Below are 12,500 nucleotides of genomic sequence, written 5' to 3'. Positions count from 1 at the left end.
CTTCTCTACCAACACTGTTACAGATATCACCCAAAACACACACCTGCTTCACTACCAACACTGTTACAGATATCACCCAAAACACAGACCCCCTTCACTACCAACACTGTTACAGATATCACCCAAAATACAGACCCCCTTCTCTACCAACACTGTTACAGATATCGCCCAAAACACAGACCCCCTTCACTACCAACACTGTTACCAATATCACCCAAAACACAGACCCCCTTCTCTACCAAGACTGTCACAGATATCACCCAAAACACACACCCGCTTCACTACCAACACTGTTACCAATATCACCCAAAACACACACCCCCTTCTCTACCAACACTGTTACCAATATCACCCAAAACACAGACCCCCTTCTCTACCAACACTGTTACAGATATCACCCAAAACACACACCCTCTTCTCTACCAACACTGTTACCGATATCACCCAAAACACAGACCCCCTTCTCTACCAACACTGTCACAGATATCACCCAAAACACACACCCGCTTCACTACCAACACTGTTACCAATATCACCCAAAACACACACCCCCTTCTCTACCAACACTGTTACCAATATCACCCAAAACACAGACCCCCTTCTCTACCAAGACTGTCACAGATATCACCCAAAACACACACCCTCTTCTCTACCAACACTGTTACCAATATCACCCAAAACACAGACCCCCTTCTCTACCAGCACTGTTACAGATGTCACCCAAAACACAGACCCCCTTCTCTACCAACACTGTTACCAATATCACCCAAAACACAGACCCCCTTCTCTACCAACACTGTTACAGATATCACCCAAAACACACACCTGCTTCACTACCAACACTGTTACAGATATCACCCAAAACACAGACCCCCTTCACTACCAACACTGTTACAGATATCACCCAAAATACAGACCCCCTTCTCTACCAACACTGTTACAGATATCGCCCAAAACACAGACCCCCTTCACTACCAACACTGTTACAGATATCACCCAAAATACAGACCCCCTTCTCTACCAACACTGTTACCAATATCGCCCAAAACACAGACCCCCTTCACTACCAACACTGTTACCAATATCACCCAAAACACAGACCCCCTTCTCTACCAAGACTGTCACAGATATCACCCAAAACACACACCCGCTTCACTACCAACACTGTTACCAATATCACCCAAAACACAGACCCCCTTCTCTACCAACACTGTTACCAATATCACCCAAAACACAGACCCCCTTCTCTACCAACACTGTTACAGATATCACCCAAAACACAGACCCCCTTCACTACCAACACTGTTACCAATATCACCCAAAATACAGACCCCCTTCTCTACCAACACTGTTACAGATATCGCCCAAAACACAGACCCCCTTCACTACCAACACTGTTACCAATATCACCCAAAACACAGACCCCCTTCTCTACCAAGACTGTCACAGATATCACCCAAAACACACACCCGCTTCACTACCAACACTGTTACCAATATCACCCAAAACACAGACCCCCTTCTCTACCAGCACTGTTACAGATATCACCCAAAACACAGACCCCCTTCTCTACCAACACTGTTACCAATATCACCCAAAACACAGACCCCCTTCTCTACCAACACTGTTACAGATATCACCCAAAACACACACCTGCTTCACTACCAACACTGTTACCAATATCACCCAAAACACAGACCCCCTTCACTACCAACACTGTTACAGATATCACCCAAAATACAGACCCCCTTCTCTACCAACACTGTTACAGATATCGCCCAAAACACACACCTGCTTCACTACCAACACTGTTACCAATATCACCCAAAACACAGACCCCCTTCACTACCAACACTGTTACAGATATCACCCAAAATACAGACCCCCTTCTCTACCAACACTGTTACAGATATCGCCCAAAACACACACCCGCTTCACTACCAACACTGTTACCAATATCACCCAAAACACAGACCCCTTCTCTACCAGCACTGTTACAGATATCACCCAAAACACAGACCCCCTTCTCTACCAACACTGTTACAGATATCACCCAAAACACAGACCCCCTTCTCTACCAACACTGTCACAGATATCACCCAAAACACACACCCGCTTCACTACCAACACTGTTACCAATATCACCCAAAACACACACCCCCTTCTCTACCAACACTGTTACCAATATCACCCAAAACACAGACCCCCTTCTCTACCAACACTGTTACAGATATCACCCAAAACACACACCCTCTTCTCTACCAACACTGTTACCGATATCACCCAAAACACAGACCCCCTTCTCTACCAACACTGTTACCAATATCACCCAAAACACACACCTGCTTCACTACCAACACTGTTACAGATATCACCCAAAACACAGACCCCCTTCACTACCAACACTGTTACCAATATCACCCAAAATACAGACCCCCTTCTCTACCAACACTGTTACAGATATCGCCCAAAACACAGACCCCCTTCACTACTAACACTGTTACCAATATCACCCAAAACACAGACCCCCTTCTCTACCAAGACTGTCACAGATATCACCCAAAACACACACCCGCTTCACTACCCACACTGTTACCAATATCACCCAAAACACAGACCCCCTTCTCTACCAGCACTGTTACAGATATCACCCAAAACACAGACCCCCTTCTCTACCAACACTGTTACCAATATCACCCAAAACACAGACCCCCTTCTCTACCAACACTGTTACCAATATCACCCAAAACACAGACCCCCTTCTCTACCAACACTGTTACAGATATCACCCAAAACACAGACCCCCTTCTCTACCAACACTGCTACCAATATCACCCAAAATACAGACCCCCTTCTCTACCAACACTGTTACAGATATCACCCAAAACACACACCTGCTTCACTACCAACACTGTTACAGATATCACCCAAAACACAGACCCCCTTCTGTACCAACACTGCTACCAATATCACCCAAAATACAGACCCATTCTCCACTGATTCTCCGACTGATACCACTCAAAACATAAATCCAGTCACTGATATTGCTACTAGTCCCACCCAAGACCCAGACCCAGTCACCATTACTGTCTAATCACCGTCTGTCTGTGATGTGAGTTTGTGGACAGAAGCAGTAATGAGTAGGCAGAGAGGCTGGCCTGTCCACGCCCCGGCGTCCAATTTACAGCCTGACGACCACAGCAGAGCCAGAGTGGAAACCTCCAGTTTCCAAAGAAAACCCTTAACTGCCCCACCCCAATCAATCCACCGCTTGTCTCAATATACAGATGCTCATTTGTGTGGACTGCTGTGTGTGTGGGTGTGTGTGTGTGTGTGTGGCTCATTTGAACTTTAAGAGAGGGAGGCGGGACATAAAGCCATTTGTTGGAGAGGAGCGTTGTTTTTATCACAGCTGTGTCTAATGGAGCCTGGCAGATACAGGAGGAGCCACATCTGTCCTGGTGCAGGTGAGGCTTTGGTTCTCCCCCGCCTCTCCACCTCACTCCTGCTCCTTCTCCTGCTCCTCAAATGACTCCCGCCCAAGATCAGCCGCGTTGTTTCCAATGAAATCTCCTTCCTCACCCTGCCACTTCCCATCAGCCCCTGCAGTGACCTGTGGCTCGTAGCTGTCTCATTCCACAACACAGTCAGAGAGCCAATGCATAATGCAAGAGAAGGTAAAGATGAGAAACGGCCCGTCTGAGACCTGGACGGAGGGAAGATTCATTAGAAATATCCGGTCTGGAGAAGATCCTCTCAGACTCCACCCTGGTGTCCACCCCCGGGGGGGGGGGGGGGGGGGGGGGGGGGGGGGGGGGGAGCAGGGTGGGGGTGAGGGGGTTGGGGGATCAGTTTCTTTAGGGTGTTCTTGGAGTCTGCAGGTGCTGATTGTATTGGACGTTAACATTTGTCGCGGTGTGAGGAAAAAAAAAAACGTGGAGGTTGAGGAGTGAGCAGCGTTTACACGGTCGTTGTTTTTTTTCTTCCCTGATTCCTCTTCAGAATGATCTTTAATAGTGCCAGTCTCAGAGATTATAGACCTTTCCAGAAAAACCTCAGGAAAAACAGGAGGACTGCCTTTTCTCTTGGAGAGGAGAGGAGACAGCAGTCATGGTGTGGTGTGTCTCCCAGCAGCGGTGGTGATGAAAGCGTCTTTTTAAACTGCGCCATCTCTGTACCCAGCAGAACAATACCCTCAGCCGTAGCATTGTCTGTTTTCTCTCTCTCTCTCTCTCTCTCTCTCTCTGTCTCTCTCTGTCTGTGTCTCTCTCTCAGAAGACAGGAAGCTGTTTGTGGGGATGCTGGGGAAGCAGCAGAGTGAGGAGGATGTGCGGCGACTCTTCGAGACCTTCGGCCAGATCGAGGAATGCACTGTCCTCAGAGGGCCTGATGGGGCCAGTAAGGGTCAGCGCCTACACACAAATATCTGTCCATCTCTCCGTCTCGCTCTGTCTCTTTATCTCTCTCTCTCTCTCTCTCGCTCTCTCTCTTTATCTCTCTCTCTCTCTCTCTCTCTCTCTCTCTCTGTGTCTCACTCAGGCTAAGCCTGTCATTCTCGTTGCTGGTTTAGAACTTTTGTGCATGCTGCCCTTCTTAGCTGTATGCACTGCAGTTCTAAGCCTTGATTCAAACTACAAAACTCTGAGACTGAGACAATACATGTTTTTTTTCTGTTTTTTTATTTGAGGCAATGACTTCTGCAGCTTTGTTTCGCAGTGCCATTTACAATGTTCTCTTGGTAAATGCTGATAGTTACATGATGGACATGCACTGCTGGAATCCAGGCTATAGCTTCCATAACCTGAGAGCGGGGTGTAAAACATCCACCATCAGAATCAGCCTGATACATATCATCTGTCCCCACACCAGTCCGTTCTCACCACCTTCATCACACACACACACACACACACACGCACACACACACACACACTCACACTCAGTCACACACACAGTCCACACCAGTCCATTCTCAACAGCTTTCAACATACACACACACACACTCAGTCACACACACGCACACACTCACACTCAGTCAGTCACACACACACACACACACACACACACACACACACACACACACACACACACACACAAACACACACACAGTCCACACCAGTCCATTCTCAACAGCTTTCAACATACACACACACACACACACACTCAGTCACACACACACACACACACACACACACACACACACCACCTTCAAGGCACCGGTCTGGTTCAGTTTTTCTCTCACACCCTGTACTCACACCTCCTCTCCCATACTCCACTTTCTCCCTCTCTCTCTCTCTCTCTCTCTCTCTCTCTCCCCATACACACCTTTCCTCTCCCCCTCCTCTGCCAGCCTTCATCACACACACTCCTTTCCCAAACACCTCCTCCTCTTCCTCCTCCTCCTCTCCTGTCTCCTCTTCCCACGGCCTCAGGCAGGGGCACAGAGGAGCAGGACTGCGCTAATGTGCCACTCCTCTCCCGCGCTCCCCTCGCGGACGAGTTTGTGCGCGCCAGACTTCCGCCGTAAATAAGTGCGTTAGAGTCGAGTAATACCTTACAGACAGTCTTATCGGCAGCGCGGCGTAATCTGGAAACACAGCAGTCTTGGAATGTGGCCAGCGATTGAATCGGTGTGAAATTAAAGATGGGCTCATCTGCTTGGCCTGATTATCTGCAGCTCTCAGCCCCTCTCCTCCTATTTATTTGTCTCCTAAACCACAAAGCATATTATTTCTCCTGATCAACACTGAGCACAGCTATGCAGGTTCTCTCTCTGCCCACCCCCCCTCTCTCTCTCTCTCACTTTTTCTGTGTGTGTGTGTCTTTCATTCACACTCTGTCTTTCCCGTTCTTTCTTTCCTTCTTTCTTTCTTTCTTTCTGTCTATTTTTATCACCCCTCTTTCCTCTTTCCTCTACAGTGTGTTGATCTGAATAGTGCGGGTGTCAAGAGAGTTAAAATTCATTTTTGGATGTGTGTGTGTGTGTGTTTGTAGATGTATGTTTGTCAGTGGGTGTGTGTGTATGTGTGATGTGTGTTTGTAGATGTAAGTTTGTCAGTGTGTGTGTGTGGTGTGGGTGGGATGTGTGTTTGTGGATTTGAGGAGTGTGATATGCGTTTGGTGTGTGTATGTGATGTGTGTTTTGGGATGTGAAGAGTGTGCATATTATAAAGAAAGTGTGTGTGTGTGTGTGTGTGTGTGTGTGTGTGTGTGTGTGTGGGAAGTTGCATGAGACCTGCTAACATGCGAGTCCAAGTACATCAAAGAGAGAGCTGGGGTTATATTGACTCTCTGAGTCCTAGCTCTGTGTACATCTGTTGGGCTGGCAGTCGATTGCAGTTCTATTGCTTTGCTCTGCCCGCGGGGTCCCTGTCTCTCCCAACCAGCTCCTGCAGCCTGTCTCCTGAATGACAACCCATCAAACCAAATAAGCGCAGTGTTGTGGTGTCAGCTGGCTCCCTGCTCCTCTCAGCTCCTCCTGTTTCTCCTGCTCCTCCTCGTTCTCTCCTCCCGCCCTGTTCTCTCTGTGTTCTGCCACAGTCACTGTATCGCCGCCGGGGCCCGTATTCATCGTCTCCCTCCACCTCCCCCCCCCTTTACTTTCTTTCATCACACTCTTTCTTTCCTCTTCTTTTCTTTCCTCTTCTTTTCTTTTCTTTTCTTTTCTTTTCTTTTCTTTTTGTGTAGACGCGTATTTCTGGGCACTCACAGCGAGGGGTTTTACTAACGAGACGAGCGTTCTTGCGGCGTCGGAGCCATTGTGTGTGTGTGTGTGTGTGTGTGTCGTTCCCATGCGATCGTTAAGAGCTGTTTTACAGCAAATGATTTTGGCGAGGGCGACTCACGAGGCAGGGTTCCAATAATTTAAATCAGGCCGCCCTCTCTCCAAAAATCGACTGCGCCATCTCCCTCTGCAGAGGAGCCTTTTGTCCCCGTGTCCATGTCATTTCGAACGGCTCACAGCCTCCTGACGTCCCGCGGCCCAATAAAAAAAAGGCCGCGGAGTCCACCACCCATCCCAGCATGCCTGCGCTCCGCTGCGGTGCCGTCGGAGAGACGCAGCCCTGCCTGCCGGAGCTGAATGGAGCATGGAGCTGTCAGGGATAAGCGAGATATGGCTTTTAGCTCTATAATTAAGTTGTGTTATAAATGTCACCCATTTGGTGGCATGGAATTCATGCATACATATTATTTTCTCAGCTATTCAAAAGGCTGCACAGAGCCCCTCGGTTGAAAGCAGTCCCCCCCCCCCCCCCCCCACTTACCAGCCATCAAATTCAAAAGCCCTCAAATGTGCACTGTAATTTATAAGCCTTCTGCTCTCCCCTGGTTCTTTTGAGAACCTTGCTCCAGGTCGCCCAAACTTCGGTTCTTTCTAGGTCATGAATTCGGCGTTACAGTGTTTTCGCCTGCTGTCGGGGCCGGGCTGCCTGAGGAAGGCGAAATGTTTTAATCCGTGTTATTTGGAGAGTGAAGCTTTCGCAGCTGCTGGAATTTGGTCCGATGATTACGTTGGGAGCGGCTCAGAGTCCAGGTCGCTGAGGTTTAATCACCCGTCGGCTTGTTAGATAGATGTTTGTGTGTGTGACGGCGAACGGCCCTGAAAACAACGCAGCTCTGAGTTCCAGAGCGAGCTTTCCCCTTGTCATTTCCACTACAAAAGGTTAAACGCTTTTTGTTCTCGCTAACAGAGCCGTGCACACACCCCCCCCCACCCCCCCGCGGCCCCCTCGCCAGGCAACCTTATTGCAGATGAGGCAAAAGCGACTTTTTGCTGAGGAGCTCATGGGAAGACTGATACCGTAAGGGGTTGGGGGAAGGGGGGGGGGGCGAGGGCTGGGGTGGGGGTTGGGGGGGGGGGGGTGTAATCAAAGCCTTCCCTGCCTCGTCATACGCCTCTCGAACATCATCTCACGAGTCTCGCCCTGCGATGTCCACGCGCCAAAACCTGACTGGCTACATCGCCGCAGACGCGGGGACTGTATCTCGAGTCGGGAAGCTCGTCGGGAAGCTCGTCGAGAAGCTAGTCCGTCGCACGCCGCTGGAACGCCTGCTGCCTCAGTCCTGGCTCCGTTTCATTGGGGTTTAAAGGAGGAGAAAAAGATGCAGCTCATTAGTGTATAGGAAGGCTGGAGATTTGGAACTAGGCCGGATGAACGTGTTTCACACGCAGCACATCTCCTGGGTGTCGCTATCAGCGATTGTAATTGGAATGAATCATCGTCTCTCTGCCTGTAGGGACTGGATGATGAATAAATGTGTATGAAGAAATCTAATTGGTTTGTTGAAAAGCCTGTTTAAAATGACATCAGCAGTTTTGCAGAGAGAGAGGGTGTATAAATTTGTCTGAGGAATCCTGTCCTGGTGTAACACATTAGAGACGTGTTTATCATAACTGCTTACCGCTTAAAACCGCACACAACCGTAACATGACCACGTCCGCGTGAGAAGCCGTATTCAAATCCAGTGTGAAAAGAAACAGAATTACTGTGTTTTCGCTTCGCTGTTTCTGGCATCGTTGCTTTCTCACGTAGCGTCATACTTCACATGAGAGTTTTCACGGTATCCCCATCCGATTAAGATAATCTGCTTCTTAAACACATGCAATAAATGATGACCCGTTTATAGCCACAGCGAACCATTTTAATTAAGGGTCTATTTGATGTTACTCTGCATTTCCGTTGCTCTGTTTTCATGTATATAATTCAAATATATATGCTTAATTAGTTTATAGCTATTCACCTAAATTACTAACTCATGTTTGCCTGTACATGAGTGTCTATATGAAGCTGAGTGAGAAGGCTGTACAGTTCTGTTCACACAGTTTTCTTTCACTCTGTAATGGTAAAGCTTTTCACCGCACGCCATACTACAATATAAAACACATGCTAAATGAATGCAACAAATAATAGTTTGGTTATATTCACTTCCACATGGTTCAAACTGATAGGATCATTTTTAACCCTGTATCCGATGGTCGATCCATGTAAATTGGAGTCTAGTCAAGTGGCGTTTTTCCGCTTAATTATACCATCTTTCTCATCGTTCCTTGGGTAAAATTCACATGTTAATTTAAGAACAGAAGCATCTGAAAACTGTTTTATTGGCCTGAGAGCAAAGGGTCTGTGTCTAAAAACTACACTAGTGCAGAAATGGCCTTAGCGTTGGATTATATTACCGCTCCTTTGTCATCATAATCTCTTTTATGAGAGCTTGCACACAGATCGCACTGTGTAAATATTAAAGAGATTAATAATCACAAAACAAGGCAGGGTACTACAGATTCTGGCTGGAGTTGGAAGGAATTTGAGCTGAATGGTACTGCGGATGGCAGGGGATGGTGGGGGGGGGGGGGGGGGGGGGGTACAGGGGAGGGGGGGGGGGGGGGGTGAGGGGATGGGGGGAGGGCAATGTTCCACGTAGCTAATGCATTCAGCATTCAGCACAATTAGAATGATTTATTCAGAGTTATGCACTGCAAACACAAATGGCAGAATAAATTAACAAAGCAGATAACATGAAAACAATGGTAATGAATGTTTTTGCCTTTCTCAAGGCCAGCTCCCTGATGCCCCTCTCTCTCTCTCTCTCTCTCTCTCTCTCTCTCTCTCTCTCTCTGTCTCTCTCTTTCACTCCATCTCTCTCTCTCTCTCTCTCCTCTCTCCTCTCTCTCACTCCCACTCTCACTCACACTCTCTCCATGTCTCTCTGCCTCTCTCTCACACTCCATCTTTCTTTTTCTCTCTCTTTCGTTCTGTCTGTCTCTTGGTCTGGTTGCTCTTCATACAGGCTGCGCCTTTGTCAAGTTCTCCAGCCACGCGGAAGCACAGGCCGCCATCAACAGCCTCCACGGTGGACAGACCATGCCAGTGAGTCTCAGTCAAATCTCACAGCTTTCAGTCTGCATACACACACACATACGCACACACACTCACTCACAAAGATGCACACATAGACACGCACACACACCCACTCCCACACACACACACAAACACACACACACACACACACTCTCACTTACTTACACGCATACACACACACACACACACAAAGGAGACGTTGTGCATACACATATCCACACAGATACACAAACACCTGTGTGAATGAGCGTGCATGCCCTCACATGAAAATGAGCGAGTGCCTCTGTCAGGTCATCTTATACACAACACACATGTTTACTTACAGAGCCAAAGTCTTCAAACAGGGATTTTCTTTATTCATGTATTTCTGTGGGCTGAACGTGCTTACGGCCACTGTTTCCATGTGAGCAGTGTTTCACCGTTCGACCACATGACCAGCACCGAAAATACATATTGTAGGTGACACAAAGCAGAGCGGCATTTGCTTTAATGGTTTTATTTACGTTCTCATTTATTAACAGCACAGGTCATGTTGATACATCTGGGGTAGACCTAAATAGTGTTGTGAGATTACATTAATCTCTTAAAAGATGCAGAGCTCCGCACCCGCAGAACAGACCCACCAGCAGCGCGTAAACTGTGTCACTGGACGGTGAAATCTCCAAACCTCAAACCGTCTCTTCCAACGTTGCACGTCAAGATTCATCATCCCAACTTGACGGATAAACTACCGCCTCTGTCCAACAGCAAGAGACGCTAATTAGGTCGTATTGTTAATTTCGCGTTAGTGTCTGGCACGTAAAGATCAGCATAAAAGATGCATCGCTTAAAACCACACAGAAGCACGAGCGTCATTAACATACACGCGATGCAGAACAAAACCTGCTCCGTGCCAATGACGTATGAATATTGAAAAAGTACACGTGTCTCCTCTGGCAACAGCCTCGGGCATACAAAGAGTTTTCTGTTCTATAAGTTCACACAAGTTTTATCATCCAAAATTAAAACCATAAACTATAAGTCTCACATCAAAGAAAGAATAGTTCATGAAATAAGCAAATGCGCAGATTTAATCACAACGAATGAAATCTACTATCTACTAATTTTTCGTAAGTAGGCCTACACCAGTTTCCTGATTTTTTTTTATAGTGAAGTAAGGAAAACAAGAGGTCGTTTGTTGGCCCGTTATGACGAGGTCACGACAAACCCAGCCGTTTGAAGATTCGTGCGGGCAGACTGTCCAAGAGAACATATGGAGCCCCGGACGGACCACGGATGGATCCGAAGCCATCCAAAAGCTCATTAATAATCCATATTATCCGCCTCTCTCTCTCTTCACAACCGCACCTGTTACCCCAGCGCACGGTCCAGCTCGAAGTCAGATTAATAGACAAGGTGGTCATTAGCACTCGCTGAAGGCCGTGGAGCCGTTGGGAATGCCGTTAATTTGGTTAATATCACTGCCACATGTTGTCGACAGGGGAGGAACAGAGGGCTGAATGTGGAGAGCTGGCGCATCTCGGGGTTACGGCGGGCACCGGGAACCTGCTCTTAACGTTCGCCTCCGAGCATCTGTGACGGCTGGCACGCTCGCGCCTCCGTAAATGATACCTGTGCCCGATTACACCGCGTGCTAATGAGCGGCTTTAATCAAAGCGAACGGACGTGCGCTGCCGGTGAAGGGCGGTGATAGACGAACGAGGTCGCGGGTTTAATGAATGCATATTGCAGTTTGCGAGTGCCCCAAATTAACTTAAAGTTTGATCAGGCCCCGAGTGGCTCTCCGTGCTCTGGGCTGTATGAGCCGGGGACAGAGGTGATCTAACTTAAGATGATGGAGGCGTGATCTTGTCCACAGTGCAGAGACACAGCAAATTGTAGACGCTGTGGCGTTTTTTATCATTATCATTGTCAGGACGTGAGAGCTGATCAAGGTGCTTGCGCGTGCGTGCGTGGGTTTGTTTGTATATGTCTGTCTGTGACAGAATAGAGGTGGGGACCATCCTATTACAATCTGTTTTTTCCACACATGCGTTCTGATGATTAGAGCCAGTGTGTGAACATTCACAAGTCTCCATTTGTCTCACTGCATATGGGCGGCACCAGACCTCGTGCAGTTGAGTGGAGTTAGTCTGTGCACACAGCCCGAGGATGTGGATGGTGATAGACACGCGTCTTCCCTGACACACTCAGGGAATAAGAGCTACACATAGACCAGTGACCCCACTGCTCCATACGCTTCCTCCACCTACTTAAGTCTTTTAGTATTTTCATCCAATGCCCCTCAGACAGAGACGAGAGTTCCATATGCAGGATGGAGGATGGCAGATAGACTCCTCTGAATTCTTTCATTACTTCAGAGAAATATGGTAATGATGGTGTTTAGCATAATTATGTAAACTAATGAATGAAGTGTTTGTAATTTTATCTTTTGTTTACACTGTTTCTGATGTCTGGAATAACAGATAAACTTTCTCTCTTTTTTATTCTTTTTTTTTTAAATAAGAAGAGTGTCAGTAAAATTACTCCCGTAAATGAAACAAGGTTTTCATTCGTTCGGGTTGTTTTTCTAACTCTTCTCTGAAGTCTCCTTTGCTTTTGAGACCCTTTTTTTCGACATTTCCACGGGCCATGCAAAATCCA

The 12,500-nt window shown here is 47.6% G+C and overlaps 1 protein-coding gene across 5 annotated transcripts in view; it reads left to right on the top strand.

Annotated features, from left to right (window-relative positions):
- celf6 (CUGBP Elav-like family member 6) overlaps positions 1 to 12,500 on the top strand; it is a 116,697-nt gene that overhangs the window by 91,351 nt on the left and 12,846 nt on the right. For 3 of the 5 annotated variants that reach the window (XM_030766772.1, XM_030766774.1, XM_030766773.1), the window contains exons 4-5: positions 4,276 to 4,404; positions 9,787 to 9,866. In XM_030766772.1, the coding sequence (XP_030622632.1) occupies positions 4,276 to 4,404; positions 9,787 to 9,866 (209 nt within the window). The remainder of the gene's footprint in view (positions 1 to 4,275; positions 4,405 to 9,786; positions 9,867 to 12,500) is intronic. The other 2 variants (XM_030766769.1, XM_030766770.1) reach the window with 1 other exon arrangement.

This window comes from Chanos chanos, chromosome 2, assembly GCF_902362185.1.
Source record: "Chanos chanos chromosome 2, fChaCha1.1, whole genome shotgun sequence".
In the NCBI taxonomy this organism is placed as follows: Eukaryota; Metazoa; Chordata; class Actinopteri; order Gonorynchiformes; family Chanidae; genus Chanos; species Chanos chanos.
This window is presented reverse-complemented; position numbering and strand designations above follow the sequence as displayed.